The sequence below is a fragment of the Delphinus delphis genome, chromosome 3 (assembly GCF_949987515.2).
Source record: "Delphinus delphis chromosome 3, mDelDel1.2, whole genome shotgun sequence".
Lineage (NCBI taxonomy): Eukaryota > Metazoa > Chordata > Mammalia > Artiodactyla > Delphinidae > Delphinus > Delphinus delphis.
Window position 1 is genome coordinate 130109508 of NC_082685.1, and position 20400 is coordinate 130129907.

Here is a 20400-nt window from a genome sequence, read left to right on the forward strand (position 1 = left end):
GCTCCTTGGTGGGAGGCGCGCAGGGGTAACTGCCGGCATCTGATCCCTGGTCACCTGGAGCTCTGGTGCTTCCCACAGCCACAAGACCCCTCATGTCTAACAAAGCTAGCCTTTTACATTTTTTCACGTCTCATTTTAAACATCTGAGTGGGTAAAGCTTTAAAATGGAAATATAGCATTACATAAAAACGGTATTACAGCTTTACTATTTGAAAGATCAAAACGTAAATGCACTTACAATAAAGCATTTGAAAGGCTATTCTCATTATAATAACATGTCTTCATACTCTCCTTAAGACAGAGAACTTTCTTGTACATGCATTACGTGTTGCATCGACATACGAACAGTATGTGGAAAAGACAACATGCACAGCCCACAGAGAGGCGTCTCTCCTGGTACACGTGGTCAGCCTTCCTCGTTGCCATCATCATTCTGGTTTGCACATCTTGATTTCTGTCTCCAAGTCCAGGCCTCCGGACACCTTCCTGGCATTTCGCCGTACACATATAGTGAAGTTGGGCAGGACAGAGAATTCCATTCCTACAAAGGGAATCAGCACCTCGATTCCCTTGAACAGCCCCCCTGCGGCTCAGGGCCGGCTGGCTGTGAGCTCTCCTGGAGGGGTCACCTCCCACCCCCCGCCTCTCCCGCACCTTTCTCAGCAGCAAGGGGACAGGCATCTGGACAGGATGGCCCAGCAGGAGCTCAGCGCGGAGGGCAGGGGAGGTCTCCAGGCCCTTGCAAACGTGGACTGTGGCTGTTTGTGCTTCTGAGCAAACTCTCCCCCTGCTGACCCGAGTGTCCAGTAAAAGCTGCAGAGGGAACAAGGCCTGCTGATGACCCTTGTCACTCCGCTCCGGACCTCCCACCCAGCAAGAGCGCAAGACACGGTAAAGCCACATACTTTGATTATAAATAGGCCTTGTCGCTAATTAATGTTTGCATAAAACAGTTAAAATACATCTGCATGAAATGTCTTTTTAAATACCCTACAAAACCCACATACTTTTAAATAGTCAACCAGAGGACAAAGTCCATCAATTGTTCTGAAGTCCTGCTTAGTGCCTCTCATTTCTAGCGCTCAGCTGGTCTCTCAACGCCCCTGGGAGCTTAGAAATAGAAGACTCTGTAATGTCAACAGGTGGACATGTGGACAGTAAGATATAGATGGGAAAAGTTTAGCTTCATAATGATTTAAGCAACACAAATAACTATGAAGTTTCATTGACCATACCCAGTAAATTGACAAAATCCAATTAACAGCAATGAAGAGCTGATGACCAGTGGAAAAGGACAAAGGATACTTCAGACGTGTCTGGTGATATTGCAAATCAGTGTAGCTTTCGCGGGGGCACAGTCATGCAGTAACCATAAAACTCTGACCCAGCCATTCTACCTCTGGAAACAGTCCCAAGGAGTGAGGACAAAGGTGGGAAAAGAAAATTTTGTGCAACGAAGTTCCCTAAAGTGTCTCTCTATACGAAGAGGACGTTTAAAACAATTCTTAGCAAGCCACAACACGCAGGTACACCGAGGGGTTCCGTGTAGCCACCATGAGCTATATTCATACATGGAATTTTACACACGAAATAATAAGTGACAGTAAAGGGAGACTGCAATCGAATCAATATATAACTTGCAGTAGATGAAAACATGTACAGGGACACACAGATCATATCAGGCGTGAATTAAGAATGATATAAATAGTTGGTATTACGAGATTTTTGCCGTCGATGTTGTTGTAAAGTTGAATCCAAAACAAAATTTAAATTTACAAAGAAAAAAAAGAGTGCCACCTAGAGCTCTGTATGGAGGCTGAACAGCACCCATGGCAAGGGACGTGGGCCCAGGGCAGAGGTGAGCTCGAATCCTCAGGCATTGCCAAATGTGTGACGGCTGGGGGATGGGAGATAAAATGACCTGCGTCAAGGACCACTGGAGTAAGTGGTAAGTAGCCATCAAGTCTCCAGTTTGGCTATGGGCAGCAGGGACAGCGACTGTGAGGGCTCTGGCGAGCCAGGGATGTGTGCCCCTCCAAGCGGGCCGTCCCTATCCTGTTAGAAACCCAGGATGACACAGTCTGATTTTTTTTTTCTCATTAGCAACCATTTCCAAGTTAAAGTGCTTTGTGCAGTCTGAGCCCCATATCTGTGGGCTACACAGGGGTGGGCCAGCAAACTATTTCTGTAACGGGCCAGATGGTGATCATTTTAGGTTCTGTAGGAGAAACTCTGTGTCACAGCTACTACTCAGTTCTGTCTGTGGGTAGCAGCCGCGGGTGACACATAAAGGATGGCGTGGCTGTGTTCCAATTAGGCTTCACCGGTAAACACCGAAATTTGAATTCTATGGAATTTTCACACCTCATTAAAACGTTATTCTTCCTTTCATTTCGTTTTCTAGCCTTTCAAAATGTCAGGATCATTTCTGGCTCATGGGCCCACAGAAACAGGGCCCAGACTGGGCCTGAGGGCTGGCTGGCTGAGCCCTGGGCTGAAGCGTGCCTGCAGCGGCAGCAGTGAGTGGGGCGCGGGCCGCGCAGCCGGCAGGCCGCACGGGCTTTCCCCGCACGAGGTAGGAGCGGCCTGGGGACGGCTGGGGCCCTTTTCAAGCCACGCCCCTCCCCACCCGGACCCGCCCCCGACCTGGTGCTTTTACTGTGTTTTACTGTAGCCACCCGAGAAAGAATGAAGGTATCATCTCTCTTTTTTAACCACAGATTGGCTTCTCTGCCATTCTTTAACATTTTTTTCCCTGATATTATTGTAAAAGGAAAGCTATTGATAGGGCACTAACGTAGGTGTTTGCATGGTTCCCAGAGCCCTAGAAAACTCTAACGGGAATTTTATCAGTTTTTAATGACCTTGCTAAAACACAAGTTTTCCTGTTTGTGTCCTCTCAACGTCTCTCTGACAGTTAACAGAGAAAACGCAGATGACCTTCTCCAGTCACAGAGGCAGCGCAGGACACTGGGAGTGGGGACAGTTCATGACTCGATTCCAGGAGAGGAAGGTCACCACTGCCTTCTTTTAGGCCATGTCCTGTGATCTGCTCTGGAGTGCGAAGTGTGTGGCCTGCAGAATGCGCTTCTGGGCTTCCTGCCTCTCTTACTAGAGGAGATGCTGACTCCTATGAAACTATCTTGGACTGTCTAGAACAAAACAGAGGACCCTGATTTCCCTAGCCCTCAAAGGAAGCAAAAGTAAATTTGGAAATCCTACAAGCGGGGCTGATGGGAAGGGGAGAAAGGAATAAAAAGAAAAGAAACAAGAAATAGGAAAAAAAAAAAAGGAAGTGTTAAAAAGATGAGAAGCTGCTGGGAGTTGTGGGAAAAAAGAAGCAGAAGACAGGAGGCAAGAAGGAAAGTGAGAAAAGGGAAGAAGAAATGAAAAGAGGAAGGGCCAGGGTGTGGTATTTGCAAACTATTCATTCAGGCTTTAATGAATAATTAAGGGGAGGAGAGAAGAGGGTAACATCTTCATCTCTGAAACCCACTCACAGAAGCCACCTGTGACCTTTTCTTCTCCCCAGGCATCAAATTCTTGGACTTCAGGTTCAAAAGCCTCACCCAGGTGTGAGACAAACAAGATTAGAGGGGCTCCTCCGGCCCCCCCCACCCCCCGCACCGTCCCTCAGCTGGAGGTGGCAGAGGGTCACAGGAGGGAGGGAGGAGTTTTGGGGCACCAAGCTAGGACTTCCTGTGAGTTCACAAATCAGAAGCAGGCGGAAAGGGCCCCGTCTGGAACTCTGAGGGACTGGCGGCTCACAGAAGTGCCCACATCACAACAGTCGGGGGTGGGGGAGGTATCAGGGCGGAGAGAACCCACCACAGCCGGGACCCCATGTATCCCCTTCGCTTGGTCCCTTTCCACTCCCAGGACACAGGTTCCCCAGAGCCCTGCTCCAGGCCCCCCTTATTCCTTGATTTATCAGTAGTTGCTGTTCTGTAAACTAGGAGTGACGAATTTGGGGGGTGGGAGGGTGCTACAGACGCTGGAGATTTAACGAGGAGAGCTTTGGGAAAGCATCACCCTGCTTGTGCCTGTGATAAGGATGCAGCCATTGGCTGAGGACAGAGGCAGGTGGCGGGGAGGCGGGGAGGCACATCCCTGCCCAGCGCCGGGCCGCAGACTCCGTGCTGCTCTCCTGAACATCTGTTGGCGTTCAGAGCCAGTCCCAGGGTGGACGGGGCACAAAATCCCCAGTGAGACCGAGTTACAAACCTGAGGCGACGCAAATCATTGCACTGGGCCATGGCCACTTCGAAAGGCCAGGGGCTTGGGCCAGAAATTAAGTTTAGTTCTAGAAGAGTAAAGCGATGGTTTTGCACACCTGAGTCGGTGGCTTGTGAAGTCTGTGCCTGCTACACAAGCACTGACTTCTCAAGCACTCAGGAAAATTACCGTCAGCCTTTCTCTCTGGCAAATGCCAGGCTCACCGTGCCCTGCTGCCCCCATCTCACCAGGCTCTCAGCGACCTCCCCTGATGGCCAGGTGAGTCTTAGCCACACGTCAGGAAGTCACGTGATGTCACTGTGCTCAGGGTAGGAGCCCAGTGCCAGCCATAAGTTCCCAGGTATCTGCCATTAGCACTGGAGCTAGAGGCTCCAGTCATGGTTGCAAGCCCTGGGCTTTGCCGCGCGAAGGCAGAGGAATCCTGGTGTTGGAGCAGCACAGGTGCTAAGCATTCCATGTGCACAGGCCCTGCTCAGCTGCTTCTGGGAAGAGGCCTTTGAAGGGTGTGTTTAGTAAGCATTCCTGGGCTCTGAGCCAGTGTGAGGGGACAGAGTCCCTGTAAAAAGCTGCTGCAGTCTTTGGTATCTTTCTATTCCCAGGCTTGGGTGCAAGATCGAGGGGCAGCGAGGGCCTCCAGGAACTGTCTGCAGGGCTGGGCAGTGGTCTGGACAGTGGTGTGGACCTGCCGGCCCAGCGAGAGTCCGTTCCCCAGTGCGCTGCCAAGGCCCTCCCTCGTTCCTCCATCCCCAGCCATGCAGTGGACCAAGGGCAAGAGCCCTGGGCGGGGGTTTTGCTACAGACACTTGAGATTTAATGAGGGTAATGAGGCATTTCAGGCACACCATCAGGAGGGCCACACCACCTCCCACCCCTATGTTGAGAGAGAGACTTAATCTCTAAAGTGGTGTCAGCGCTACCTCAGAGGTGTAGCCTGGAGCCAGGGAGGTCAAGGTGGAGGGAGAGAGCCTCGCCTCCTGGCACACCACCCAAGTGCCAACTAAGCAACTGTTCTTTGGCAACAGGGAAAGTCTCTCTTGGAGCTGCGAGGAGTGGTCCCAGCAAAGACTGTGCCCATGGCCCAATTCCTCAGGAAGGCCAGATATGTCCGCCTCTGGTGTCCACTGCCCCTCCAAGTCAATCCGGCAGAGGCCTTAGCGAGAGCTTGTTATCTGAACAAAAGAAAATAAACTGCTTTTCCTCTGCAAAGTGCTCAGGCTGATCACCATCCTTTCTTTTTAAATCTTTTTTTTTTTTTTTGCGGTACGCAGGCCTCTCACTGCTGTGGCCTCTCCTGTTGTGGAGCACCGGCTCCGGAATGAAGAAGTAATTTTTTTTTTTTTTAATTTGTGGTACGCGGGTCTCTCACTGTTGTGGCCTCTCCCGTTGCAGAGCACAGGCTCCGGACGCGCAGGCTCAGCGGCCACGGCTCACGGACCCAGCCGCTCCGCGGCATGTGGGATCTTCCTGGACCGGGACACGAACCCGGGTCCCCTGCATCGGCAGGCGGGCTCTCAACCACTGTGCCACCAGGGAAGCCCTTAAATCTTTATTTTTAATTAATTAATTTATTTATTTATGTTTGGCTGCGTTGGGTCTTCATTGCTGTGCACGGGCGGAGAGCCGGGGCTACTCTTCGTTGCAGTGCGCAGGCTTCTCATTGCGGTGGCTTCTCTTGTTGCAGAGCACTGACTCTAGGCATGTGGACTTCAGTAGTTGTGGCACGTGGGCTCAGTAGTTGTGGCGCACAGACTTAGTTACTCCACGGCATGTGGGATCCTCCCAGAGCAGGGCTCGAACCCGTGTCCCCTGCATTGGCAGGCGGATTCTTAACCACTGCGCCACCAGGGAAGTCCACCATCCTTTCTTCTCAAGCAAGCTACACGTCTGGGCCAACCAAGCTCAACGCGTCACTCGGGGGTGTGCGAAACTTTCTCTAACGCAAGCGGGATGGGGAGACGCCAAGGAAGCTCTTGTAGCCAAGTCTTCTCTCTGTGAGTCATGCACACTGAGACGTAGGGGGATTCAAGCCGTGGCGGCATTTAGACTTCTCTTTGGGTTTGGTCTAGAAGTTTTTCAGACATGAGAAATTCTCTGGTTGTCAGTGAATTTTTCAAGTATGGGTTTGGTGCTCCTTCCCCACAGAGATGGTCTGGCCCTAAACCTTGGGTAGGAGGGAGAGGATGCTCTTTGGCTTCTGAGCAGATCCCCTCTGGCGTTCCAGAACATAGGTGTTGCGATTCTCTCGGTGGAATCTCGACTGAAACTGCGGGACAGTAAGTCCCATATGGGGAGGTCATGTACTCATTCTTTTCCCCTCCCAAGATATTTTCCTGACCCTTTTCAGGTTCCTCTGTGGAAACCACTTCCAGAAAATTCTCAAAATTTACCACCAACCTGTCAATAAGGTCACTGGGGGCAGAACATGGTTTTAGAATCCCATCTTCTTCTGTGTTCACAGAGTCATCAAACTCCTTCAGATTTAGCTTATCCTGGAAAAGAGAAAGGGACACCCCAATGGTCATTTGGGGGCCACATATGATGTAGCCAAAAGCTATTAGGCTTGGGACACCCAAAGCCCCACCTCTGGACCAGCCCCCCTCTTAGAGGCCAGAAGTGGTGCCCTTCCATGGGAGGTTAGCAAGAGTGGTCCATTTCCTGAGAAGAATGCAGTGTATTCAAACAATTTCTTCTTCTAGAGAGCTCAAGGCTATTTTCCACATAATCATATGCTCATAAAATCCGAGTGAAGATGGCAGCATCAAAATTAGAATTATCACAAAGACAAATAACTTGTCCAACATCACCAGAAAATCAAAGGTGGCCTCCTGGTGGGTGTGGTGTCCGACATCTTTGTATCCCCAGAGCCTAGCTCACTGCCTGGCGTATAGTGAGTGATTAATAAGTGACTGCTACAGAGGCCAGACCTACAGATGATTCATAAAACATTTTAGACATCAGACAAGACTGCCTATGAATTAGTTCACTCTCTTAATAATTTTTGGTAAGCAGGAAATGAAATAAGGTAACACATGAATGATAGAGAAGAAAATAGAAACAACCAAAATTTAATTAAATAATAAAAATAATTTTCACGTCCGTGTTAAAAAAAGACTTCTGAGTTGAAACAGGGGCTAATATTAAAAATTCCGTATCAAGGAATACTGGAAACAGTCCTTCAATAACAAGGATTTAAAGGTTATATTTGATTGGGCTTCTTTCTACTTAACCGAGAAATTAAACCTTAAAATTTCAGAACAGTTTTGAATTTAAAAATGTATGAAAATGGGAGGTTTCTATTACGGATAACTCCCTAGAAAACCCCATTGCCAATGTCTCCAATCTGAGAAAAACAATCTGATGCAGCCTGCCCCAGCCTCTGGACAGAAATGCACATTAGCGGCCCCTCGGGTCCCCAGGTGGTCTCTAGATTAACTTGCTCTTGGCTGCTTTTTAAATGGTCTCCAATCTTATAGCTGGGTTCTCCTGCTTTCTAATTAGACAGTCAGGTCCTTAAGGGTAGGGCCAGTGTCTCTTCCGTGGCACCCTTTATAGGACCAGTTTTATGCCCAGCAAACACTGGGTCCTATGAGCCTGGTAAAGCCCTTTCCTCTTGTCCAAAGAATGAGGTCAAAGTCATTCCAGGAAGGCTGATTCCACCTGTCCTGCCAGCCATTCCCTGGGACTTTTTAACCTCGAGTTCTCTTTATGTGAACCCTATGCAAACCTCAGTCCATCACCCTGTCCACCTCCCACAACCAGCCTGCTCAACAATCTCCTTAACAAAAACAGGAGTGTTTACCTTTAAATCATCTCCACGCCATGTGGCTATACTGCTTTCAGCAGGGTTGGGGACACTGGGCCAACATAGGTGCTTTCATTTGCTAATAAGAGATAAGATTTTAAAATAGGAAGTGAGTCCAAGAAGAATTGTACTTCTACTGCATGGCCAAGCCAAAGAGCAGGGCTTCGATGCAGGGAATCGTATGGCTCCCTATTGAATAAGGGCAAGCTCACAGCCTCCTGACAGAAACTGGGAAAGCAAAGTACTTTGGGGAGTGAAATTGCAAGTCAACTATGGGACGTGATGGGAGGAGACCTTTCCCCAGGCAAAGCTTTTCTTACTCTTCCCTGCTCTCCCACCCTGCATCTCCACCCCCTGGTCCTGATGCCGAAAATCACACCATCACAGAGCCATTTCCTTGAGATTTATTCCCCAGGAAAGGTAACACTCTAAGCCTTACAAGACACCCACACTTCAGAGCAGTGATTCTCAAAGTGTGGTCCCAACCAGCAGCATCAGTACCACCTGGGAGCTTGTCGGACGTGCAAAATGTACGAGAACGTGTGCTGATGACTTGCTTACAACCCAAAGCTGACTCAGGTTGACATTAGCTTGGCCATAACTAAGCACAGCTGCTTGGCAGAGAAGGCCCACGACTGTGTAACTCTGGAGAGAGCAGTCTAATGGGTAGAGAGCCCTTGACCCTCAGGGTAGAATGAGGCTCTCTGGAGAGAGAAAGCACAAGACCCTGAAGACAAGCTTCCTTCCCTACAGTGGCCAGAGCAGGCAGGACAAATGGCCCTCAGCGACCCCTCTGACACTGCGCCACAAGCAAGGACCTGCCTGTGCTGGGCATACGCTGGCCAGTGCTCTAACTCCATGGGCACCCTGCTCCCTGCTCTGCCTGGGAGAGAGGCTGGTGGCCTTGAGGGCCTTTGCTGCTGCCACGGGTCCCCTCTAGACACACAGAGAGAGGATCTTCTCCCCAACTCTAGTCTCAGATGCCAAACACAGAAGACAAGGCCTGTGGGGCAGCTGGCCTTTCCCCGGCTTCAAAAAGTCCTAGGCCCGGTGCACAGCGCTGTCGGGGGTACAAGTCCTCCTGTTTGGTTAGAATTCTGATGTGCCACAGTGTAAGGCATACAATAAATTCAATACATATGTACCAACTCAATGAATGAATGGACACCCCTTAACGGCAGTGTGCCCTCTTCCACCCATGGTGTCTTCCACCCCTTTCCACTCCCGATTTTGAGGGCCCACACTGTTGTCTACAAACTCACTTGGGTTTTTTGAGATCATATGCCACCGTCAGGATGATGAGAATAAGAAGGCCACCTCCAACCAGGGAAGTTATAACAAAAATCTCAAAGACACCTTTGAGAAAAGGAGAACAAAAGTCAGTAGCAGGTTGAGCCCCTTACTTTCTTGACAAAAATCAAAGATTAATGTTTTCTTCCAGTAGCTTCAGCAACATATACCCTAAACGTTTTCTTTCAATTTAATTCAAATTCATTCAATTTCTCTTCTCCCTGAATAATACTGACAGAAATTGTGTTCCCCACATTCATCCTCCAACTTCATTCATCTAGTAAACATTTTCTGAGCACTTACAATTGCCAAACACTCTTCTGGGTAATAAAATAAATAGCAAGAAGCAAGAAACACAAGATCCCTACTTTCGTGGCGCTTACCTTCTGGCTCAAGAATTCAGACAATAAATAACCTATTTCAGATAAAATGGGGTGATAGAGAGTAGGGTAAAGTGGGTAGGGGGTTAGCACCTTTAGATAGGGTGGCAAAGGAAGAAATCTGAGCTAATGTGAATAATGAGAAAGAACTGCCCACATTCATGCTGGGGAAAGCATTCCAGGCAGAAGGAAAAGCATAAATGAGAACATAAACGGGAAGTGGTGGGAGGTGAGGTCAGGAAGGGACAGATGAGGAAGGGTCCTGAAAGCAATGGGAAGGAGTTTGGATTGAATTCAAAATACAACAGAAGCCACTGGTGGGTTTTAGGCAGGGGGTCTAGGATTTTAAACTCTGGCTGCTGTGTGGAAAACAGATGGTAGAGGATCAAAGACAGAAGCAGGGAGATCTATAAGAACCAAGAGTAACAGACCCATCACGAGTAATGAAATTGAAACCGTGATTAAAAATCTTCCAACAGGGGCCTCCCTGGTGTAGCAGTGGTTGAGAGTCCGCCTGCCGATGCAGGGGACACGGGTTCGTGCCCCGGTCCGGGAAGATCCCACATGTCGCGGAGCAGCTGGGCCCGTGAGCCATGGCCGCTGAGCCTGCGCGTCTGGAGCCTGTGCTCTGCAACGGGAGAGGCCACAGCAGTGAGAGGCCCGCGTACCGCCAAAAAAAAAAAAAAAAAACTCTTCCAACAAACAAAGGTCCAGGACCAGATGGCTTCACAGGTGAAATCTATCAAACATTTAGAGAAGAGCTAACACCTATTCTTCTCAAACTCTTCCAAAAAACTGCAGAGGGAGAAACACTCCCAAAATCATTCTGCGAGGCCACCATCACCCTGATACCAAAACCAGACAAAGATGTCACAAAGAAAGAAAACTATAGGCCAATATCACCGATGAATATAGATGCAAAAATCCTCAACAAAATACTAGCAAACAGAATCCAATAGCACATTAAAAGGATCATACACCATGATCAAGTGGGGTTTATTCCAGGAATGCAAGGATTCTTCAATATATGCAAATCAATCAATGTGATACACCATATTAACAGATTAAGGAATAAAACCCATATGATCACCTCAATAGATGCAGAAAAAGCTTTTGACAAAATTCAGCACCCATTTTTGATAAAAACTCTCCAGAAAATGGGCATAGAGGGAACCTACCTCAACATAATAAAGGCCATATGTGACAAACCCACAGCAAACATCATTCTCAATGGTGAAAAACTGAAAGCATTTCCTCTAAGATCAGGAACAAGACAAGGGTGTCCACACTTGCCCCTCCTATTCAACACAGTTTTGGAAGTCCTAGCCATGGCAATCAGAGAATAAAAAGAAATAAAAGGAATATAAATTGGAAAAGAAGAAGTAAAACTGTCACTGTTTGCAAATGACATGATACTATACATAGAGAATCCTAAAGACGCCACCAGAAAATTACTAGAACTAATCAATGAATTTGGTAAGGTGGCAGGATACAAATTAATGCACAGAAATCTCTTGCATTCCTATACACTAACAATGAAAAATCAGAAAGAGAACTTAAGGAAACAATCCCTTTCACCATCGCAACAAAAAGAATAAAATACCTAGGAATAAACCTACCTAAGGAGGCAAAAGATCTGTACTCAGAAAACTATAAAGCACTGATGAAAGAAATCAAAGATGACATAAACAGATGGAGAAATATACCATGTTCTTAGATTGGAAGAATCAATATTGTGAAACTGACTCTACTACCCAAAGCAATCTACAGATTCAATGCAATCCCTATTAAATTACCAATGGCATTCTTCACAGAATTAGAAAAAAAAAATTCACAATTTGTATGGAAACACAAAAGACCCTGAATAGCAAAGCAATCTTGAAAAAGAAATGGAGCTGGAGGAATCAGGCTCCCTGACTAATCTACACTACAAGGCTACAGTAATCAAGACAGTATGGTACTGGCACAGAAACAGAAATATAGATCAATGGTACAGGATAGAAAGCCCAGAGATAAACCCACACACATATGGTCACCTAATTTATGACACAGGAGGCAAGAACATACAATGGAGAAAAGACAGCCTCTTCAATAAGTGGTGCTGGGAAAACTGGACAGTTACATGTAAAAGAATGAAATTAGAACATTCCCTCACAGCATACACAAAAATAAACTCAAAATGGATTAGAGACCTAAATGTAAGACCAGATACTATAAAACTCTTAGACAAAAACATAGGCAGAACACTCTTTGATATAAACCACAGCAAGACTTATTTTGACCCACCTCCTAGAGTAATGAAAATAAAAACAAAAATAAACAAATGGGACGTAATTAAACTTAAAAGCTTTTGCACAGCAAAGGAAACCATGAATAAGATGAAAAGACAGAACCTTCAGAATGGGAGAAAATATGTGCAAACGAAACAACAAAGGATTCATCTCCAAAATATATAAACAGCTCATGGAGCTCAATATCAAAAAAACAAACAACCCAATTAAAAAATGGGTGGAAGACCTAAATAGATATTTCACCAAAGAAGACATACAGATGGCCAAGAGGCGCATGAAAAGCTGCTCAACATCACTAATTATTAGAGAAATGCAAATCAAAACTGCAATGAGGTGTCACCTCACACTGGTCAGAATGGCCATCACCAAAAAATCTACAAACAGTAAATGCTGGAGAGGGTGTGGAGAAAAGGGAACCCTCTTGCACTGTTGGTGGGAACATAAATTGATACAACTACTATGGAAAACAGTATGGAGGTTCCTTAAAAAACTAAAAATAGAACTAGTATATGACCCAGCAATCCCACTATACCCTGAGGAAACCATAATGCAAAAGGACACATGTACCTCAATGTTCATTGCAGCTCTATTTACAATAGCCAGAACATGGAAACAACCTAAATGTCCAACAACAGATGAAAGGATAAAGATGTGGTACATATATACAATGGAATGTCACTCAGCCATAAAAAGGTATGAGGGTTTTTGTTGTTGTTGTTTACATGATAATATTTATCTTTTATTAGATATATTACATATTCCCCCAAATATATAAAATCTTCCAAGAGAAAATATCAAAACCTATTGATTTCAAGGTAAGCAACATAATCAAAACGAAAGCAAAGAATTTCTTCCAGACAAAGGAATGTGAAAACATTTCAGCACAAATACAACAAAGACATGGGAAGGTAATTACAATGTTTTACATTTTACAGCATTTTGTTTTAATCAGTATTTGTAGAAAACAAGGATGCTGAGTTCTCAAACACTGTAGGTACAACCGCAAATTAAATTTTCAGAAAAAAAATAAGAGAAAGTAATGAACTACTGAATATCTGCAATAATAAACGTAATAAAACATAAGCAAACAAATATGCCACTGAGATCACAACCGAAGTGTGTGATTTTTAGTGTGTGCCGGGGACACTAAATTATTTAATCAGTTCTTGACCACAACCCAAAGCAAAAGCATCCTCTCTTCATTTCCCTGATGATTTATTCTAAAAATAAAAAGCAGAAACTTGCTGGTAAAAGAGAATTTCTGTTTTACCTGTGAGCAGCCGGTGGCAACACACACTGAATCAGACCCCAACCAAACACGGGACAGATCCATCTCAAACAACCGGGAGTGGCAAAACCACTATTATTGCAACAAGATTTTTTAATTTCAATTGATCAGAAATTCCAGAACAATTAAGCACACCCGCTTAAACCACAGTGAACTCCTATAGGAAGGTTTTATTGGGTATTTGTAGTGAGGTGGATGGACCTAGAGTCTGTCATACAAAGTGAAGTAAGCCAGAAAAAGAAAAACAAATATCGCATATTAATGCATAGATGTGAAATCTAGAAAAATGGTACAGATGAACCTATTTGCAGGGCAGGAATAGAGATGCAGATGTAGAGAATGGACATATGGACACAGGGCGGGAAGGGGAGGGTGGGACTAACTGGGAGATTAGGACTGACATATATACACTACCATGTGTAAAACAGATAGCTAGCAGGAACATGCACAGGAAGCTCAGCTCGGTGCTCTGTGACGACCTAGATGGGTGGGATTGGGGGGGTGGGGTTGGAGGGAGGTCCAAGAGGGAGGGGAAATAGGTATATATATAGTTGGTTCACTTCATTGTACAGCAGAAACTAACACAACATTGTAAAGCAATTATACTCCAATAAAAAAATGAAAAGCAAACAAACAAAAGAACCAAGGGTAAGAAACTTCTAGTCTCCAAGGCAGGCTCTTGATTTCAATCTGACCCATAGAGAAAATTCCATCAGATAATGCAATTTGTGCCTAGTGTTGTGAAAATATAACATGATTTTAAAAGACTTTAAAGAGCAATATCAAAAAGAACTCCCAAAAGACAATGTTAGTCAATAAAAACAGAACATGTTTTCTGTGTAAAAACACATGTTTTACTCACATTTTCCAGAACCATAAGCTATTTTTATTCTTTTGGATGCGTGATGATGAACAGGAGAATTTCAAGAATACTTAGACTATTTATAGCTTTTATTGAAAATTTTGCAATGTTCCTTCACTTTTAAGCTTCATTTTTTTAAAGTGTTAGTATATCCTTAAAATCAAACCTCTGTCATTCAAAGACAGAGATTTCTGTTTCTCCCATTCTATTTCTCTGTTTTCTCCCATTCTCCTTCCTTCTTTCTTCCTCATCTCCCTCTTCAGCCTGTCTTCTTTCCCTCTTGAATATTCCCCATAACCATCGTATGAATCACATTGTATTTTACATTATTGTTGTATTTATTAAATTTTTCTTGCTCCCATTTTTTTTTTTTTTTTTTTTGGTGGTACATGGGCCTCTCGCTGTTGTGGCCTCTCCCGTTGCGGAGCACAGGCTCTGGATGTGCAGGCTCAGTGGCCATGGCTCACGGGCCCAGCCGCTCTGCGGCATGTGGGATCTTCCCAGACCGGGGCACGAACCCGTGTCCCCTGCATCGGCAGGCGTGGACTCTCAACCACTGCGCCACCAGGGAAGCCCTCTTGCTCTCATTTTTTAATATAAAAGCTGATTAGTAGAACATATTATACACTTTTTTACTCAAAAAACTCCACAAACAATGAGGTTAAGTGGGCCAATGGTGCTTGATCAACCAAGGCTTTCCCTTGTTTGACACACAGGGACTGGTGACTATGAACTTGGGGATAGCCTTGAGGTGGGAGCTGGTTTGGAGTGACAGTGAAGTTGGCATTCACTTGATCCCTCCTCCCTAAGAAGATTCGGGGCTACCCAGGAAGAAGCAAAATGACCCATCTTTCCAAATTCAGCTCTCAATTTTCCTGCTCTCCCTCCTCCCTCGTCACCCATATGCTTTCCAGGAAGGCCAATGAGTCAGAGAGCAAATGGTTCTTCTCACTTCTCCCTTTCACTTGCCCTCCCCCTGCCTTTGGGAAACATCATCTGTGACTAGCCTAAAGGAAATGCCAAGGAGACATTCCCAGGGACTGAAGGAGTACTCACTAATTGACAATGTCTTGAAGTTTATCCTGGTGCCACTAGTTCCCCCAGCACTGGTGCTGGCCATGACCTGAACAGTGTAAGAGGTCTTTCGTGTCAGGGACTCCAGGCTATACTGCAAGATGCTGGAGTTGACTGTCTTGGCTAAAGGAAAAATATAAAAGTCAAACACCACAGCCAAACCCAAGTGAAAACTGTGCTTTAGTGGCACTGATATAAAAGCATTGGAACCTGGGCTTCCAAACTTGGCCACCTCATACCCCAATCTCTTTATTCATGTTCTGATTAAAATTAGCCTATCAAGATGGATCAAAGACCTAAATATAAGAGTTAAATCTATACGACGCTTAGAAAACATAGGATAAATCTATATGTCCTTGAATTTGGCAATGATTTCTTAAATATGACACCAAACACACAAGCAGCAAAAAGATTAAACTGAACTTCATCAAAAGACACTATCAAGAGCGTGAAAAAACAACTTACAGAATGGGAAAATATTGGCAAATCATATATTTGATAAGGAATCTGTATCCAGAATATGTTAAAAAAAAAACCCACAAAACTCTAACAGCTCAACACCGGAAGACAAACAACCCAATTTAAAAATGGCAGGGCTTCCCTGGTGGCGCAGTGGTTGAGAGTCCACCTGCCGATGCAGGGGACACGGGTTCGTGCCCCGGTCCGGGAGGATCCCACATGCCGTGGAACAGCTGGGCCCATGAGCCATGGCCGCTGGGCCTGCACGTCCGGAGCCTGTGCTCCGCAACGGATGAGGCCACAGCAGTGAGAGGCCCGCCTACCGCAAAAAAAATAAAAATAAAAAAAATGGCAAAGAGTCTGAAAAGACTTTCTCCAAAGAAGATACACAAATGGCCAAAGAGCAAGTACAAAGATGCTCTACATCATTAGTTATTAAGGAAGTACAAATCAAAACCACATTGAAATAGCACTTTACACCCACTAGGATAGCCACACTTTTTTTTTAAATGGAAAATATCAAGTGTTGGTAAGGATATGGAGAAATTAGAATTCTCATATATATTGCTGGTAGAAATGTAAATTGGTGTAGCTGCTATGAAAAGAGTTTGGTGGTTCCTAAATAAGTTAAACTAGTATTACCATATGACCCAGCAATTCTACTCCTAGTAATACACCCCAAAGAATAAAAAGCAGAGATTCAAACAGATAGTTGTACACCAATGTTCATAGCAGCATTAATCACACTGGCTAAAAGATGAAAACAACCCAAGTGTCCCATCAACTGATGAATGGATAAACAAACTGTTTATCCATATAATAGAAAATTATTTAGCCATGAAAAGGAATGCGGTGCTAATACATACTATGACATGGCTGAACTTTGAACACATTATGCTAAGTGAAAGAAGCCAGGCAAAAAAAGGCCCCATATTGTATGATTCTGTTTATATGAAATATCCAGAATAGGTAAATCCATAGAGACAGAAAGCAATGTTGTGGTCGCCAGGGACTGTGGGACAAGGGTAAGGTAGCGACTGAATGGGTACAGGGTTTCTATCTGGGGCAGAAATAGGTAGTGGTGATGGTTGCACAACATTATGGATGTACTTAATGCCACTAAATTGTACACTTTCAAATGTTTAAAGTGGTCAGTTTTGTGTTATATGTATTCTACTGTAACAACAACAACAACAAATTAGCCTAAATGGGAATCCAAGCCCAGCCCAGAACTCAGGATGTTAGGCAATATTGTAGACGCAAGAAAAAAGCAGTGGGCGGTAGGAGTCATGGTAAAGGGTCCTGCACTGAAGTAAGTGCCACGAAACAGGGTCTGTCCCCCTCCAGCCTTTAATCCAGGTTATGCCCCACTCTGGAATAGAGGTCAGGAAGCTCCCAGAAGGCCCACCTGTTCACGGCCTGATAGGCACAAATTATATCAAGCCCTCTGGTTCCTACCGGACTCTCAGGTACAGTCATTTCACTCTCACCTGACTCTAAAAAACTCAAGAGGTGGGTGCCCTTGGCCCCATTTTCAGAGAAGCTCAAAGAAGCTGAGTGATTCCTGCAAGGTGGCAGGGCACCAGCCATGGGAGTCACCCCTATAGCAGGTCTATCCATAGCATCTATCTGGGGCTTGGGGTTCTTTCAACTTGTCGATAAGCTCACTTACAGAATTCCTTTCCATCTTCAGCTTGGTAAAATATGGTACAGTTGTTGATGAAACCGTTTCTCTGACTCTTGGGACTCCTTCCATGTAATTGTGACTGTCTCCACACCAATGTTCTCCGCCTTTGTCATGGGACCTGCTGATGGACCTTTATAGGACAGGGAGATAAATAATAAACACCGAATTACACCCCAGCAGATCCTTGCCCCACAAAATCTCTGGCCAGTCCTCAGACTAATCAGTGCTGGGGGTGGGAGGTGGGGGCAGAGTAGGGAACTGATGAATCAGTTTGTTTGAGAAAATTGTTGTCTAGAATCATCCATCTTGAACAGGAAGGGAAGCAGTGTCCAAGACCAGAGAACAAGACCTCTCACTCTGATTTGGAGCCCAGCTCTTTCATTCATACCTGTAATAGCTATTATCAAACAATTAAAGAGTATGCCTCCATGGGCTACCTCTGAGTGACAGGATATATTTCCTAAGGTTGAATCTGGAAGATGTTAACTTTCAAAAAGATACAGTCTGAGTGGTTTGCCAATAAAACCCTGGCTTATCACTACATAATTAAAAATAAATAATGTTCTAGCATCTCCAAGTTACGAATAACTCTTAGGGTTCCTAACTTGGTCTTAGCTAAATGTTGTTTCTGCTTACAGCGCTATCTGCACTGAGTTTCTTTGTGACTTTGGGCAAGTTATTTCACCTCTCTGAGCCTCAATTTTCCATTTGTGAGATGAAGGGCTTGGACTTGATCTCTAATGTCTACTCCAGCTTTAAAATTCAGTGAATCCAGGGACTTCCCTGGTGGTCCAGTAGTTGAGACTCCACGCTTCCAATGCAGGGGGTGCAGGTTCGATCCCTGGTCGGGGAACTAAGATCCCACATGCCACACAGCACAGCCAAAAAAAAAAAATTCAGTGAATCCATACCGTGACCACAACTGGGTCAAACATACATAGCTTACTACGAGCTAAGGTGCAGCACGGATGGGCACTAAAGCAACTGTGAACAAGCTACAGGCCTTCACAGCCTTGTGTAAATGTTGGACAGGCCCCAGTGCTTCCTTTCCTCAACAGAAACTTGTCCATACATACCACCTTCTTTGACATAAGCCTGGATAGAATATGGCTCACCCACTCGGTCTTGCAACATTGGATACACAGAGATGTTATAGCACCGGAAAGGTTTTAGTTCATCTGTGGAAAAAGGGGAGGGGGGAGAGAGAGAGAGGGAAGGTTGGGGAGGGAGGGAGACGGAGAGGAAAGGAGAGGGAGAAAGAGAGAGAGAGGGGGACAGAGAGAGTGGGAAGAGAGAGAAACAAGCATTAGGTGCAGAGCATGGCATAGAAGAAGGAAAGCTAGACTAAGACTTATGTGCTATGACTTACAGAAGATATTTTATTTTTCTATAGTTTCCACATATGGAAAATAAGGAAGCTAGGTTGGATGGTCTCTAATGTCTATTCCATTTCTAACATTTTTAAATTAATTATTAGAACTAAACCTGCACCACTCTGACAAAATGACAGAGCCACCCAGGAAAGGAGAAGTAAGAGCTCCAGTCTCTCCTCCATCACTGATTTTGTTACATGATTTGGGGGCACTACAGAATAAACTTAACCCTTCTTTCAATAGCATATCACCCTAGAGAACTCAGGTACCATAAATTGTACCTCTTCTGTCTGCATCCCTACATAAGCATAACTCTTCATGTGGATGCTATTAAGTATTAAGAAATGGTTGGAGAGTAAAGCCTCACTTATGTGTCTTACATGGAGCAGGGGCTTTCTTGAAAAGAAGGCTATTCCCTGTATCAATCACCTGGGGAAGGGGCCTAGATCTGAAACAGGCAACCAGAACTGAAGGAGGTGCCCTGGGTAGGACAGATGGGATACAAACTCTGGTGTTATCCATGTGATCAATATATCTGGGAAGAGCTCTCTGATGGTGGGTGTCAAGATGGTGTTTCCCACCTGGAAACACGCCAGATGCCTGGTCTGATACCTATGGCTTCCTATTCTAGTATTGCTGGGAAATGCCAAGAAGTACACTTCCTTAAGCTTGCCCTAGCTTGTCAAATTCTATTACTCACATTTACAGTTTTGAAGCCAAAGTTAAGGATTTAAAAACTGATGAAAATGAAACAGAATCCTACACAGAGGGAACTTGTGGGCTCTGCACTGGCTACCCTGCTGGATTGCCCAGTTCCTGGTCTGAGACACAGATTCCCAGGAAATGGTTGAGGACTCTGAGTCCAAATCTGGGACCCACTCAATCATCCATGTATCCACCTCCAGAGCAGAGCTTTGCCACTCCACCACCAGCTGGTCCTGAGTGAAGCAGGTCTGCATGGCCTCAATGCACTGAAATGCTGAAAGGAGAAAAGAGGACTGCTTCACAACACCCAACTCATCCTCCAAGTGCACCAACAACATTAACAACCATTCATTGCCCAAAGTGTAAAGAAGGTCAAAGTTCAGGATCCCCACTGCAGCCTTCCCCTATGATACTGTTATTACTGCTTTTATTGTGTCCCTTTTCCTTACCCTCAATATTTGATGAACTGCCTTCTTCACATTTTGTTATCTTCCCCAATTTCACCTATTTCCAGCAAAGAATCTTACTAGAAGGTTGATGACTAAGACGACTTACAGGGTAGCTCTGGTGTCTCTGCAAGTCAAAAGGAAAGCAAGCCTGAGACAAAGAATGAATCTCTAAAGGTAGAATTTCAGGCACCTGTAATTCTGTGGCTGGGAAGCTGGAATGTGGTGACGCTAAAATCATACCAGAAAAAGTACAGAGGACTTCCGGGAAGATGGCGGAAGAGTAAGACTCGGAGATCACCTTCCTCCCCACAGATACACCAGAAATACATCTACGCGTGGAACAACTCCTACGGAGCACCTACTGAACGCTGGCAGAAGACCTCAGACCTCCCAAAAGGCAAGGAACCCCCCACGTACCTGGTTAGGGCAAAAGAAAAAAATAAACAGAGACAAAAGGATAGGGACGGGTCCTGCACCAGTGGGAGAGAGCTGTGAAGAAGGAAA

At 45.3% G+C, this 20400-nt stretch overlaps 1 protein-coding gene across 1 annotated transcript; it reads right to left on the reverse strand.

Annotated features, from left to right (window-relative positions):
* Positions 1-254: 254 nt before the first annotated feature.
* IL31RA (interleukin 31 receptor A) lies at positions 255-20134 on the reverse strand. Its single transcript, XM_069540528.1, is given in 10 exon segments — positions 255-813; positions 6631-6725; positions 8036-8117; positions 9301-9394; positions 15206-15346; positions 17355-17428; positions 17430-17499; positions 18446-18547; positions 19539-19721; positions 19975-20134. Coding segments are annotated over 10 exon segments (1155 nt in total). The 3' UTR covers positions 255-659.
* Positions 20135-20400: the final 266 nt, after the last annotated feature.